Source organism: Chiloscyllium punctatum, chromosome 26, assembly GCF_047496795.1.
Source record: "Chiloscyllium punctatum isolate Juve2018m chromosome 26, sChiPun1.3, whole genome shotgun sequence".
In the NCBI taxonomy this organism is placed as follows: Eukaryota; Metazoa; Chordata; class Chondrichthyes; order Orectolobiformes; family Hemiscylliidae; genus Chiloscyllium; species Chiloscyllium punctatum.
In genome coordinates this window covers 42,297,797-42,310,628 of record NC_092764.1, presented here as the reverse complement: position 1 = coordinate 42,310,628, position 12,832 = coordinate 42,297,797, and the positions used below count along the sequence as shown (strand labels likewise).

The 12,832-nt window shown below is 37.7% G+C and overlaps 1 protein-coding gene across 1 annotated transcript in view; it reads right to left on the bottom strand.

Moving 5' to 3' along the window:
- Window positions 1-1,942: 1,942 nt before the first annotated feature.
- gpt2 (glutamic pyruvate transaminase (alanine aminotransferase) 2) overlaps window positions 1,943-12,832 on the bottom strand; it is a 35,259-nt gene continuing 24,369 nt past the window's right edge. The window contains exons 8-11 of the mRNA XM_072596230.1: window positions 9,532-9,706; window positions 8,569-8,724; window positions 5,441-5,553; window positions 1,943-2,967 (exon numbers count right to left, since the gene is read on the bottom strand). Coding sequence (XP_072452331.1) covers window positions 2,877-2,967; window positions 5,441-5,553; window positions 8,569-8,724; window positions 9,532-9,706 — 535 coding nt within the window. The 3' untranslated portion in view covers window positions 1,943-2,876. The remainder of the gene's footprint in view (window positions 2,968-5,440; window positions 5,554-8,568; window positions 8,725-9,531; window positions 9,707-12,832) is intronic.

Below are 12,832 nucleotides of genomic sequence, written 5' to 3'. Positions count from 1 at the left end.
TAAATTATTCTCATCCAAGCCCTCAACACTGACAACCCTATTTTTCTTAGATATTTGAGATCTCCTTACATGTTTGCTTCTCAATTTCCAGCTGATTACTGGAGAGACCTGTAGCACAATTCCAACAAAGTGATCATCCCTTTCTTACTTTTAAAAAAAAAATCAGCCATATGATTTCACTGGACGATTGCCCAGAATATCCTCCCCAAGTACAGTCGTAGTGTTCTCCCTAACCAAAACAGCACACTCCTTGACTTCCTTTTTATCCTTCCTATAACAACTATACTCTGGAACATCAAGCTACTAGTCCTGTCCATTCCCTGAGTTATGTTTCTGTAATAGCAATGATATCCCAGTCCCATATTCCCAACCATGCCCTGAGGTCATCTGCCTTACCAGTCAGACCTCTTGCATTGAAAGTAATTGGAATTTCAGTCTTACCTCATTCTCAGTCAAACTTTTGTCTGACACGACTATTAGATTTGGGTTAGACTTGCTCCCATTATCTACTGTACCAGTTCCAGCCTTTTCTCACTATCGCTTTGGCTCTCCCTCCCAACCCATTAGTTTAAAGCCACTCTAGAAAATCTCCCCACAAAGATAATGGCTCCCTTCCAATTCAGATGGAACCCATCTCTCTCTTATACAGGCCATTTCTACCCCGAAGAAATCAGAATAATCCAAAAATATGAATCCTTCCCAACTGCACCACCTCCTCAGCCACACATTCACTTGCTCTATCCTCCGACTCTCACGAGCACATGGCACCTGCAGTAGTACAGATATTATTTACCCTCAAAAGTTTTGAAACATCTTGTCCACCTTGCCATATTCTCTCTCCCTTTCCTCTATGTGTTGGTACCAATGTGCATAATGACCTCCTGCTGGTCACTCTCCCCTTTCATAATATTCTGCACCCTCATATTCTTGATTCCAGCACGAGGAAGGCAACACATCATCCTGTTGCCTTGCTGTCAGCCGCAGAAGTGTCTGTCTGTGCCCCAGATTAGAGAGTCCCCTATTACAAGCCAATCACTTGGAACCTGACATACTCTTCATTAGAAATAGTCACAGTACCAGAAAGCTGGGTGTGGATCCTATACTCTCCTGACAGACTAGCCCATCATCAACCATCCCTCCCACTGTCCCACAGTATCGAGAATAACATACTACATCCAGCAGGTTAGTCACAGGAGACTCTTGCAGTACCTGGCTACCTCTCCTACTATTCCTAACAGTCAAGCTCTGGGCTGCCCTTTACCTTGTTTTCCTCTTAAAATATTCCTTAAAACCCAGCATTTTGACAAGATCGTTGGTTATCTGACAAAATATATCAACGTCATGTCTGGTTTTCTAATGCTTCTGTGAAATATACTGGGATGTTTATGTTAAAAGGTGCAATATGAATTGTGGTTTTCAAATCATGTGAGAAATGTTATGTGAAATTAGAGAATGAATCCAATAGTTAAACCTACTTATAAAGTATAAATCCCTGGAATTTCTGTGACATGTTTATCTATATATCAAATCCAAGTGTTGCATTCCTGTTGCAGTCAGCTGGCTCAAAAGGTTTATGCTCATTCTGAGACTTTACTGCCCTGCAAGATCTGCCTTTGTAACTGAAACACATTTGTCCATTGATGATTTAGGGAACCATTGCAAACATTAAATGAATCTTCACTGAAAAGCATATGTTCATCCATCAGTGCCTGACTAAACACCGGTGAGGTTACTCAGCATTTTGAGTCAAATGGAGGCTTGAGCACTTAGTTTCACCAAGAGATCTACTGAAATTAGCCCCTCCCACAGTGGTTATAGTTGTCACATGACTAGAAAAGACTACAAATTCAATTGGGGAGGGAAGAAGAGACAGAAAGGGATGTTGGCAGAGCATAACTCATTCAGTTATGTAATTGAGCTTTCTTTTGAAAGACAATTAGACTTTAAAGAGCAATAAAAAGCAATTTATTGGCAGAGATATTTCTTGTTCATTGACATTAATATGGATAAGCTCTAAACATTTTTGAGACACATAAAAAAATCCCTTTTCCAGAACAAAGTCTTGCAGACTGCAGTTATTTTTTGCCCCCTCTCCTGGCACAAGCCAATTCGTTTTCGGATTTCTGAATTTATCTACTTGGAAGCCCCTGAATAGAAAACAAATTCAGAATCATATCATTTACAAAGACAGTTGTAACATTTGTCTTCCCAAACTACAAAGTAAAAATGTAAACATTACATCTCTATTGTTCAGAAAAAAATCTCACTGCCAGATGTTTTGAATTATTGTAAAATCCATTCACTTGGCCATGTTAGAAGTTAGCATTTGAGTCAATTCAGGCAGCAGCTCTTAGCCTGCTGAAAATCCATCTGCATACACACCAAAACTCTACCTTGATTGAAGATATGGTCTTGCTACGTACAAGTGTAAAAAGCTGTTCACTAGTCCAGATAATGCACTGCCACTCACAATACGTGGGCAACAAGGCAAAAAGGCACAACCCCAAATGTCAGCTTTTGATCACAGCATATTTCTGGCAATTAGAGGCTTGAACCTAGAAAAATATTTGATATCATATTGTTTGTTGCTAGAAATGTATTTTTTTGTTAAACTATAAAAAACTTCTTGAAGTGCAACAAAACCAATCTTTCCAACAACTACTTCCAATGTAAACAAAAGTACTATCAAAAAGTACAGCACAAGTTGGTATCACAATACCAAACTGGCAAATAGCTGTAACAAGTGAGATTTGTAGGCCAATTGTTATGCCATTTCATTTCAGTAAACATTAATTTGACAGTCTAATAAAATTAAGAAACAGTAAACTGAACATTTTGATGGAGTTTCCTCTGGTGGAAAAAAAAATCAACTGTGCTCATGCGTATTTCCGAAGAAACTTAGTATGGAAATTCTTCACATTCTGCAACAGCACTTTTAGCTTCTCAACAGGAAGGAGAATGGTCATTCTGGAGGAAAAAAACAACATTACAAATACCAGTGCAGAGTTTTGATAAAATAAAAGTTGGCAAATTTTTATCAATTCATGATTCCTCAACTTTCTACTTCATCTCTACTATTTTAGATAATTACTTAAAAACAAATCTCAAGAAAGGGAAAAGGATGGAGTCATTCAGTATAAATTATTTTTCAGTGTTTAAATAGAGGAATAAACATGGAAACTACAGGTTAACAAGTCTAATTTGGTAGAGGGGAAATTTGTAGAGTCAATACTCTGAGACAATATTAATTGGCATGTGGAAAAGTATGGGCCAATAATTGAGTGGCAACACGGATGTACAAAAAACAAGTCATTTTTGGTTAAATTGCTTGCATTCTCTAAAGTAATTAAGAGGATTGAAGAAGATAATGCAGTGAATGTATGAGTTTTTTAAAAAAAAGGGAGATAAAATACTGCATAACACAATTAACAGAACTAAAGCACATGAAAGTGAAGGGCTGCATGGGTATAAAATTGGCTAAGGGACCAAAGTAAACAGTTGTGAAGTTATTTTCCAAACTGGAAGGGAATGTGCAGTGGTTCTCCAATGCCCAATTTTTATACCTAACTCCAGATGATCGAAAAGGCATAATTCTAAACATCAGCAATGTCAAACATTGGCCAGAGAGGAGTTGTAACAGTGTAAACTGGAGTCACCTGTTTGGAACATGCAGATCCAGACAAAAATAGCTCCACGGGAATTACCTGGGAAATTGAACATTCTGACGGCATAACTCCCTGTGGCTGGAATCCTCAGAAAATACACTAAAGTTGAATAATTTGGAGGGTTCTAATTCAGTTAAGTGACCAGTCATCCAGGAAAAGTTGAAGGATTAGAAACCTACTTCAATTCCTGGGTAATTATTAAAGTGAATGTCAAACTCCCTACCACACTGAAGAGGGATTAGAGGATATTTCCCAGGACGGTGCCTGGGCTGGAGAGAATGATTGGATGTTGTTTTCCTTACAGCGGAAGAAATTTGGAGAGGACATGATTGAGACGAATGAGGGGAATAGATTGAGTTGGCAGGAAGAAACTTTTCCCGTAAATGGAGGAATCAAAGATCGGGGACAAAGATTTGAGCTAAAGTTTAGGGGGAAATGAGAAGAAAGACATTTTCTCCAACATGGTGATGGAAAATATGGAACTCACTGCCTATTAAGGGCAGTCGAGGCAAAAATGCTCAAAACATTTAAATATTTAGATGTACACTTGCAATACCCAAGGCATATAATGCTGGAAAATGGGATTTGAATAATCCAGTGGTTATTTTTGACTGATGTAGACACTAGGGGCCAAGGAGCATTTTTCTGTGCTGTAGATCCCTACGACACTATGATTCCAAGAGAGTAGAGCTGTTGTTTTGAAGTCTGGTTTCAGGCATACAAACTACATATCATCTGTCTCTACTCATTTATCTACATTGCCTTATAGTCCATCAAAACTACAATTTTTAAATTCTCATTACGCTTAAACCTATACATCATCTTGTACCTTTCTGAAGTTGGCAGTGTGTTGGGGTTTTGCAATCTCTTAGTCAGTGAGTATAATAAACATCTGTTCTGTAAAATCAGGTGACAGCACTGTACTGAGTCAAGCAGGACACAGTGTGGACAATGCCTGATTAAATTACATTTGCAGACAATGCAGAATTGCAATACGGCAATGGGTATCAGAATACATTTTGCAGACAAACTGTTGGGAGTGTTTTGTCCTTCACTAGGGTGATTCAGAAAACTGCTTAGGCCAACTGCTGGCAAATGCAGACAGCCACGTTTGTAGTCACTAGTTTTAAATGTTCCCAAAGTGTACATACTTACCCTTTGCATGTCCTTCTCAAAAGACTTTCACAATCATAAAGACCTCTATCACACTTTACAGTTGTAGTGTTGAAAGAAAATTATCTCAGTCTCTTTAGCCTTTCCTGATAAATGTATTCATTAGATTCTTGTAACATTCATCTCAATTTAATTTTTAGCAGAACTAGGCACAGATCGGTGTCCCCGGCTCTTTGATCCCTCCATCAAGAGATTTCCTGCCTAACCTATTATCTCGATAATGTCCTCCAAGCATGGCTGAATCAAAAGTTTGTTATAATTGATTTCCTATTTCTTCACAAATGATGTCCCCTCCCACCCTCTACCTTGCTTGCTTTGCCTTATTAATTTGCTTTGCTACTTTTAGTGACTTTTCTACTTCACCCATAGGTCTATTAGCACCTCAAATCTCTCAATGCTGGTTATCAAGGCATTTTTTGGCTTTCTACTAAATCTCATTATCGAAGTGAGCCATCACCACCAAAAACCTCAAAAAAACTCAAAAAAATATCCAGTGGAATTCAAATTGTTCAGGTAATTAAGTATACAATTAGCCGAAACTATAAATTATCAGCTTTTAAAGCATCAGATATATTGTGAAACAATGATTGCATAGACTTCACCTGAAATGATATGTTCCTTCTTTTTGTCCAAATCCACTACCGGGTATCACACAAATTCCAGTCTCCTCCAGGAGTTTCATACAGTAGAACATATCTGGTATCATCCCATGGGTCTAAATCAAGAATAACTTAACTTCAATTAGGACAGTCAAAACAGACTTCAGACCATTATAATTATCAGCTAATTGAAAGATTGTAGCAAGTATGCAGTCCAACAAAAATCCCAGAACTTTCACTGAACAGTTCATGCACAGAAAGCCTACCAAAACGCAGTTATCGTACCAATTTTGCCTACACTTTTTTAAAAAAATAAAAACAAGTGATCACACAATTAAAGTTAATGGCAAAACTTATTTTATCTATTTCAAAATAAATTATTGATGGCAAAACATTGCCTCCCAAGAATACAGCTCCAAAAATCAGTCCCAGAAAACTTGACAAAAATCTGTAAAGCTGTTCTAGCAAAAATGCTAGGGTGACCATTAAGGACTCCACCCTGTCAAGGTTTAAATTCAGAGGTGGATAAAACTATTAAAATAAACCAGTTGGGCACCCAGGCCTAGGACTGAATGACACATGATAGATGAATGAAGTGTGATCAACAATGTATTTCAAACGGGGGATGGGGCAGGGGATGACACCATTATATGGAAATTGAAGACTATACTCAAAGCTTTGGGATTAAATTCACAAAACTGGTGGAGCTCATCTACCAGTACGTGTATTTGTTGTGTGTATAGGCTCGCCAGTTTTACTCCAGACAGCAGACTGAGAACTCCTGTTCTAAAAGAGGCTACCTTTCCCATTTGACCTCCAATGTATATCCATCTGAAGGGGAAGGGAAGATTCTACCCTGAATGCTCAATGGAACCAGTGACAAAACGTAGCAGCGTCTGTGTCTTGTGTATCCAGACCCCAGTCTATTTTGTTATTTCTGTTAGATCATGGTAGTCAGTAGACTAGAAGGATTATACATTTGTAAATTCCGAGCACACATGCACCACTTGTCTGAATAGGCCTCTGCTCGCAAGAATCGGTGAGTGAACCTATACATAGTGGCCTAGCTACTATTCAGATATGCAAAATCTGGATCGATTTACAACTAATGCAAGTTGCAAATGTGCACAGGAGGAATTCTAATCATAATCAAAAGGCAAGAAATAACAATTCATATAATACAAACTGGTGTACTTTAACTGGAACATAACCACTTTCATTTGCAAAATGCATAACTTCTGAACCCTATACACAAAATATTCTTTCATTTCTTTAAAAACAAATTGCATTAGATGTCACCATATTGAAATGTCCAACTAAACACTGCCATCTCTACTACAACTTCGTGGGAAGCTAGGGAAGAGATTACTGGGCCCATTGCGGAGATATTTGTATCACTGATAATCACAGGTGAGATGCCAGAAGACTGGCTTAAGGGGTTACTATTATTTAAGAAAGGCTGTAAGGAAAAGCCAGGGAACTCTGGATTGGTGAGGGAGCAAGCAAATAATGTTTGTGCTAAGTTCAAGCATCAACAACCTCTTAAAACCAGCAGGGCAAAACTATGTTCCTAGGGATAGTGCATAAAGAGCAGAAGTAGGAACAAGCTTGGAAGACACACTATTTCATTCTAATGCTCGGCAAGATCAATGGGGAAGGCATGGAGTGAAAGATGCATCTCTGTTTGGACAAAAGGAAGTTATAGCAGTGCTATGAACTTGTAGGTCATACATCCACCAAATTCAGATCTGACAGATGGTTAAAGAAAGATGAACAGATGAAAAAAAAAATCAAGTTGTAAAGGTTTGCTCACTGAGCTGGTAGATTTGTTCTCAGATGTTTCACCACTAGACTAGGTAACATCATCAGTGACCCTCTGATGAAGTGCTGGTGTTCTGTCCCACTTGCTATTATCTGTCTTGATCTGTTGTGGTGGGTGATATCACTTCTGATTCTTTTTCTGAGAGGTTAGTAAATGGGGTCCAAATTGACGTGTTTGTTAACAGAATTCCGGTTTGAATGCCAGGCCTCTTGGAATTCCCGGGTGTGTCTTTGTTTAGCCTGTCCTGGTTGGATGTATTGACCCAGTTGGACTGGTGACCTTCTTAGTCTGTGTGTGTGGATACCAGTGATAGTTGGTCATGTCTTTTGGTGGCTAGTTGGTGCTCATGTACCCTTGTGATTAGTTTCCTGCCCATCAGTCCAATGTAAAGTTTGTTGCAGTCCTTGCAGGATATTTTGTATATGACGTTTGTTTTGCTCATTGGTGGTATGGGGTCCTTTAAATTCATCAGGAGCTGTTTCAGTGTGGTGGTAGGTTCATGGACTACCATGGTGCCTAGGAGCCAGAGTAGTCTGGTCATCCTACATAATGTATGGCAGACATAATGCCATACGTTAAAGACATCTCAGAGATGACAACCAGACTACTCTGGCCCCGAGGCACCATGGTAGCTCACGAACCTACCACCACACTGAAACAGCTCCTGATGAATTTAAAAGGACCCCATACCAACAATGAGCAAAACAAAACGGCATATACAAAGTATTCTGCAAGGACTGCAACAAACATTACATTGGACTGACGGGCAGGAAGGTAGCCACCAGGACATGGGCACCAACTAGCCACTAAAAGACATGACCAACTATCACTGGTATCTCCACACAAACAAACAGGGACACCAGTTCAACTGGGACATCCATCCATCCTGGGACACATTAAACAAAGACATGCACAGAAATTCCTAGAGGCCTGGCATTCAAACCGGAACTCTGTTAACAAACACATCAATTTGGACCCTATTTACCAACCTCTCAGAAAAAGAACCAGAAGTGACGGCACCCACCACAACAGACCAAGACAAATAAATAGCAAGTGGGACAGAACACCAGCACTTTATCGCATGTTACCTAGCAAGGTGATGAAATGTCCAAGAACAAATCTACCAGCTCAGTGAGCAAACTTACAACCTGAGCCACAAATCTCCAAAATCACAGTCAAAGAAATGATTGCCAAATAGGAAAAGAAAAGGTGAAGTCCCTTTCCAAAATTATATAAAACTTAAATAGTCATTATGATCTGCAAAATATAGAACCAGATTATGTATGCTTTCAGTTCTGGAATTACAAACCTCAGCTTCTTTGATTGCTTTGGAAGGAATGAATATTCTTGGAAATGCATATAGAGCACCTTGCAGAGGGTTACAGTGCATTCCAGGAATTGTATTCAAGACATCCTCTGTTAACTTAGCTTTCTCAGCGAGGTCATGCAATACCTTCATCTTTTCCTGCATGTTAAACAAACACACCTTATTAAAAATAACAATGTAGCACATTTATACATCAATGGAGACAACATAATATCTTGTGCCTGTACATCAAACACGCCTACAAATACAGAACATTTAAATTAGTCCTAAATCTAATATGTTGGCCAATATTTACAGTAAGGACTGAAAAAACTTTAGATGCAGATGTACGCAAAGGAGATAAGTAGCTAAAACTGTCTGCAATTCCCATTAAAAGACATTTTATATGTGTTATATGATAGTGAAGTTTCAGATTATAAACCTCAAGATGTTTTCTTTCTTATTGTAGCTGGGAATCAGTTAATCATGTGTTGCTTATATTGAAACTGTTACTGTTGGCTGAATCAACTTCATTATTGGACTGGGAAGTTCAGTGACTGAATAACCAGTACTTTCCAGAGCATTTTAGGGGACAAGAGGGAAGACGGCTAGAAGCATTCAATATGTAGTATTTTGGAGTTTAGAGTGTGGAAGCAGACAGTGTATTTAGAAACATTGGCAAGACTGTAGTTAATTGTGCAGGTCCTCAGTACTGATGACAACTTTGTTTACATGCACTTCACATACTGTCAGATGTGAAAGTAGCACAGATAAATAATTCCTTATTCCAGAAAAATTACTAATGTTAGTGAAATTGTTGGCAAATCCTCATAGTTAAAACACACATAACATAACATTGAAGCAGTAATATAAGCAGATGGAGTAAAATGCACAACAATAAGACTAAATCATTTGTGATGGAGAAACAACACCATCAATTCAACTGGAACCATAAAACTGACTAACCAATGTAAACAGCTTATAAGATTCTTCTCCAGGCTTTGGCGGATTTACCACAACATCCATGGCAACTTGTCCTGGGACAGGGGAGCACAGTCGAACTGATAATAGCTTCTCAAGCTGAGCCTTAACCTCAGGGTCCATGTTAATAACTTCCATATAGCCACCTCTGAATCCACACCTAAAATATGAGACAATTAAGTTATATCTTCTGACTGTTAGTTTTAGCTGTGCAATTTTCCAATAATCATACAGAAACAGCACAAATAACTGAGTCAAAACTATATTGTTACAGACTACATGAATCACTTGTGAAATACAGGATTTGAAATCTTCAGGATAATCTGCTACATTACTGTCGAATAAGTTGAACATTTTAAGGCAACTGTTGAACCTGAAGAGAAAGATAATTTCTACATGAGGATGGGGTTTATGCTCATGCATTTTTAAGTTGGGTTCACCTGACAACAACCACATGGAAGTCAGGTGAAGGCATGATCAGATTATGTTGTGCTGTTATGCTCTCCATATCCAAATAGCCTACAGAGATTAACGAGTCCCACTGGAACCACACAAAACAAGTCAACATGTTCATGAGAAGAATCTATTATTTACTCCAAAGATGTTATTTTCGATTTGAAAAACTTAAACTAAGAAATCCAAACTGACACTAAAAGTAGATTATAAAGTCAGCATATGGAATACAAATTTCACAATGAACAGATTAAAAAAAGGACATACAGATATAGAAGAATTATTGTGATTAGGGACTTCAAATTAAGCAGTTATTTCAGTTTTCAGGGTTGGTTAACAGAACACACATTTGTTTCATGACTTATTCACTTCAGTACTATGAGTGTTTTTCTTCCAATGTGGTATTTGTTAACAATTCATTGACATTCATCCATGTCAGCAGAAATTGTAGTGCTCCTCAGCATAGTAACTGCAAATATTGTGTGTTCAATTATACAAAAATATCAGCCGCAATATGAAGGATCATACATAAGTTACATTCAATGAAATGATAGAATGATTAAGACAAACTCTTTGGGCTCATGCCATAACACAGTAGCGGCTAAATGGATAGTTTTAAAAATACAAAAAATGGAAAAAATTTTGTAATACCCAAATCAATAATGATAGATTTTATAATGGTTTTGCTTTGCCTTTGCAAATCTATAGGTAAAAACAATGACTGCAGATGCTGGAAACCAGATTTTGGATTAGTGGTGCTGGAAGAGCACAGCATTTCAGGCAGCATCCAAGGAGCAGCAAAATCGACATTTTGGGTAAATGCCCTTCATAAACTTTCAAAACAAATGATAAGAAAGCCAAATTAGCTAAAAACTGAGCAAGGTTACCACAAATAGTTGAAGTATTTTTCTCTTCATATTCATAAAGAGGAAATGAGCAAAATATCCTGGCCAATGTGGGATTACTGTAATGAAAAGAGATCAACTTTAAGAAAGTGAGGACTGTAGATTCTGGAGATGAAAGTTGAAAAGTGTGGTGAAGAGCTTCTGCTCAAAACATCGACTCTCCTGCTCCTTGGATACTGCCTAACCAGCTGTGCTTTTCCAGCACCACACTCTTGAACTGATAAGAGATCAAGGTTGACTTGTAGAGTTTAAATAGTTAAAAAAAAAACAATGCAAGGGATAAATTTTGATTAATCCCAATTATGTGTGAATACAAAGCACAAAAGGTACAAGATTCCATAAATATAGGCACACAAGTCATGTTTTGCCTGAAGTGTGGTTAAGGTCAAAAATCCAGAATAAAATTTAGTGATGGATAAGAAATTAGCTAAAGGGTTGCAAACAAGAGGAACTCTTCGCAGCAGTCATGTCAATGAGGGAGAATACCATGTCCGGTGCTCTAAGGCCCTAATACTGGGAGCAGAACAGAGAGTTTAGATCAAATTATTAATTTGATTTAATTCGCATAAAGATTCCTAAATTAAAACAGCTCAGTGTGGACAGATTACAAAGGAACTAGAAATATTATATTTGCAGAAAAATGGAAGGAAGTTAATATGGTCAAATGGAAATTATTGCATGTCAAAGAGGAAGGAAGTGCAAAAGCATATTAATTCAAGGTGTTAAAATAATAATGGTAAAGTGAAAGAGACCAAACAGCATTTATGAAATTGATGCTTAACATGTACAACCAAAGAACAGCAGCAACTGACCAAAAAGTTGATAAATGCTTACATAATAAAATTTCAAATTCAATTCAGGCAGAGCCACTCAGGTCTCAAATCAGTGCCTTTAAATTAAATAAAGACAATTATAGAGGTATGAAGACACAATTGTCTAAAATTAGCTAGGAGAATAGACAAAGGGTAAAATCAGCATACAAGCAGTAGCAGACGCAGATATCAAAGTAGATATTTCAAAACGCACAGCAAATAAATCATTCTAGTCGAAAATGACTCAGCAAGAAGGATGAAACATCTGTGCTAACAAAAGGTTGCCAAGGAGAATATCCAATTCAAAAGCCCAGACAAAGTGAAGAAAACTAATGCTAGTTGAGGATTGATTTTTTTTTATCAAAAGGAAATAGCTGTGTGAATCAGTAGCTAATAAAGAGGGAGAAAGTTGATGATGAAACTAAATTGACAAGAATTATGAAATCAAACAGCAAGAACATCCACAGTATATTAAAAAAAAAGAAAAGGAGTAGTTCAAAGTGACGGAGATGATGTGATGGAAGAATTGAAAAGGGGAACAGGGAACCAATAAGTTTAATTATCTGCATCAGTCTTCACAGTAGAAAATACTACAAACACCAAATATAATGGATAACTAAGGTGCCAATGGGAAGAAAGATCGTGCAACAGTTTCTATCACAAGGGTCAAATTATTTGATAAATGAACAGGACCGGATGGTCAGCATCCAAGGAGTTAAAGACTGTGGCTCAAGAGATAATGCAGATATTGATCAAAATATTCCAGAACTCATTAAATTCCAGGAGTGTTCCAACATATTGGAAAACTGCTAATGTACTACTTGTTCAAGGAGGAAGGCAGAGAGTCAGAAAGCAGACAGCTAATAGTAAGAATCAAAATGTTGAGAGGCATCAGGGTGTTCTTGTGCATGAAAGACAAAACATTAACATTCAGGTGCAGCAAGTAATTAGATAGCAAAAATAATGTTGAACTTTATTGCTACTTGAGTTCAAAAACAGGGAAGACTTGTTACAACATTACAGTGCATTAATCAGGAGCCAGAGTACGGTGTACAGTTGGTCACCATATTTAAATAAGGATATTAAGGCACTGAAGGCAAATCAAGAAATTCACTA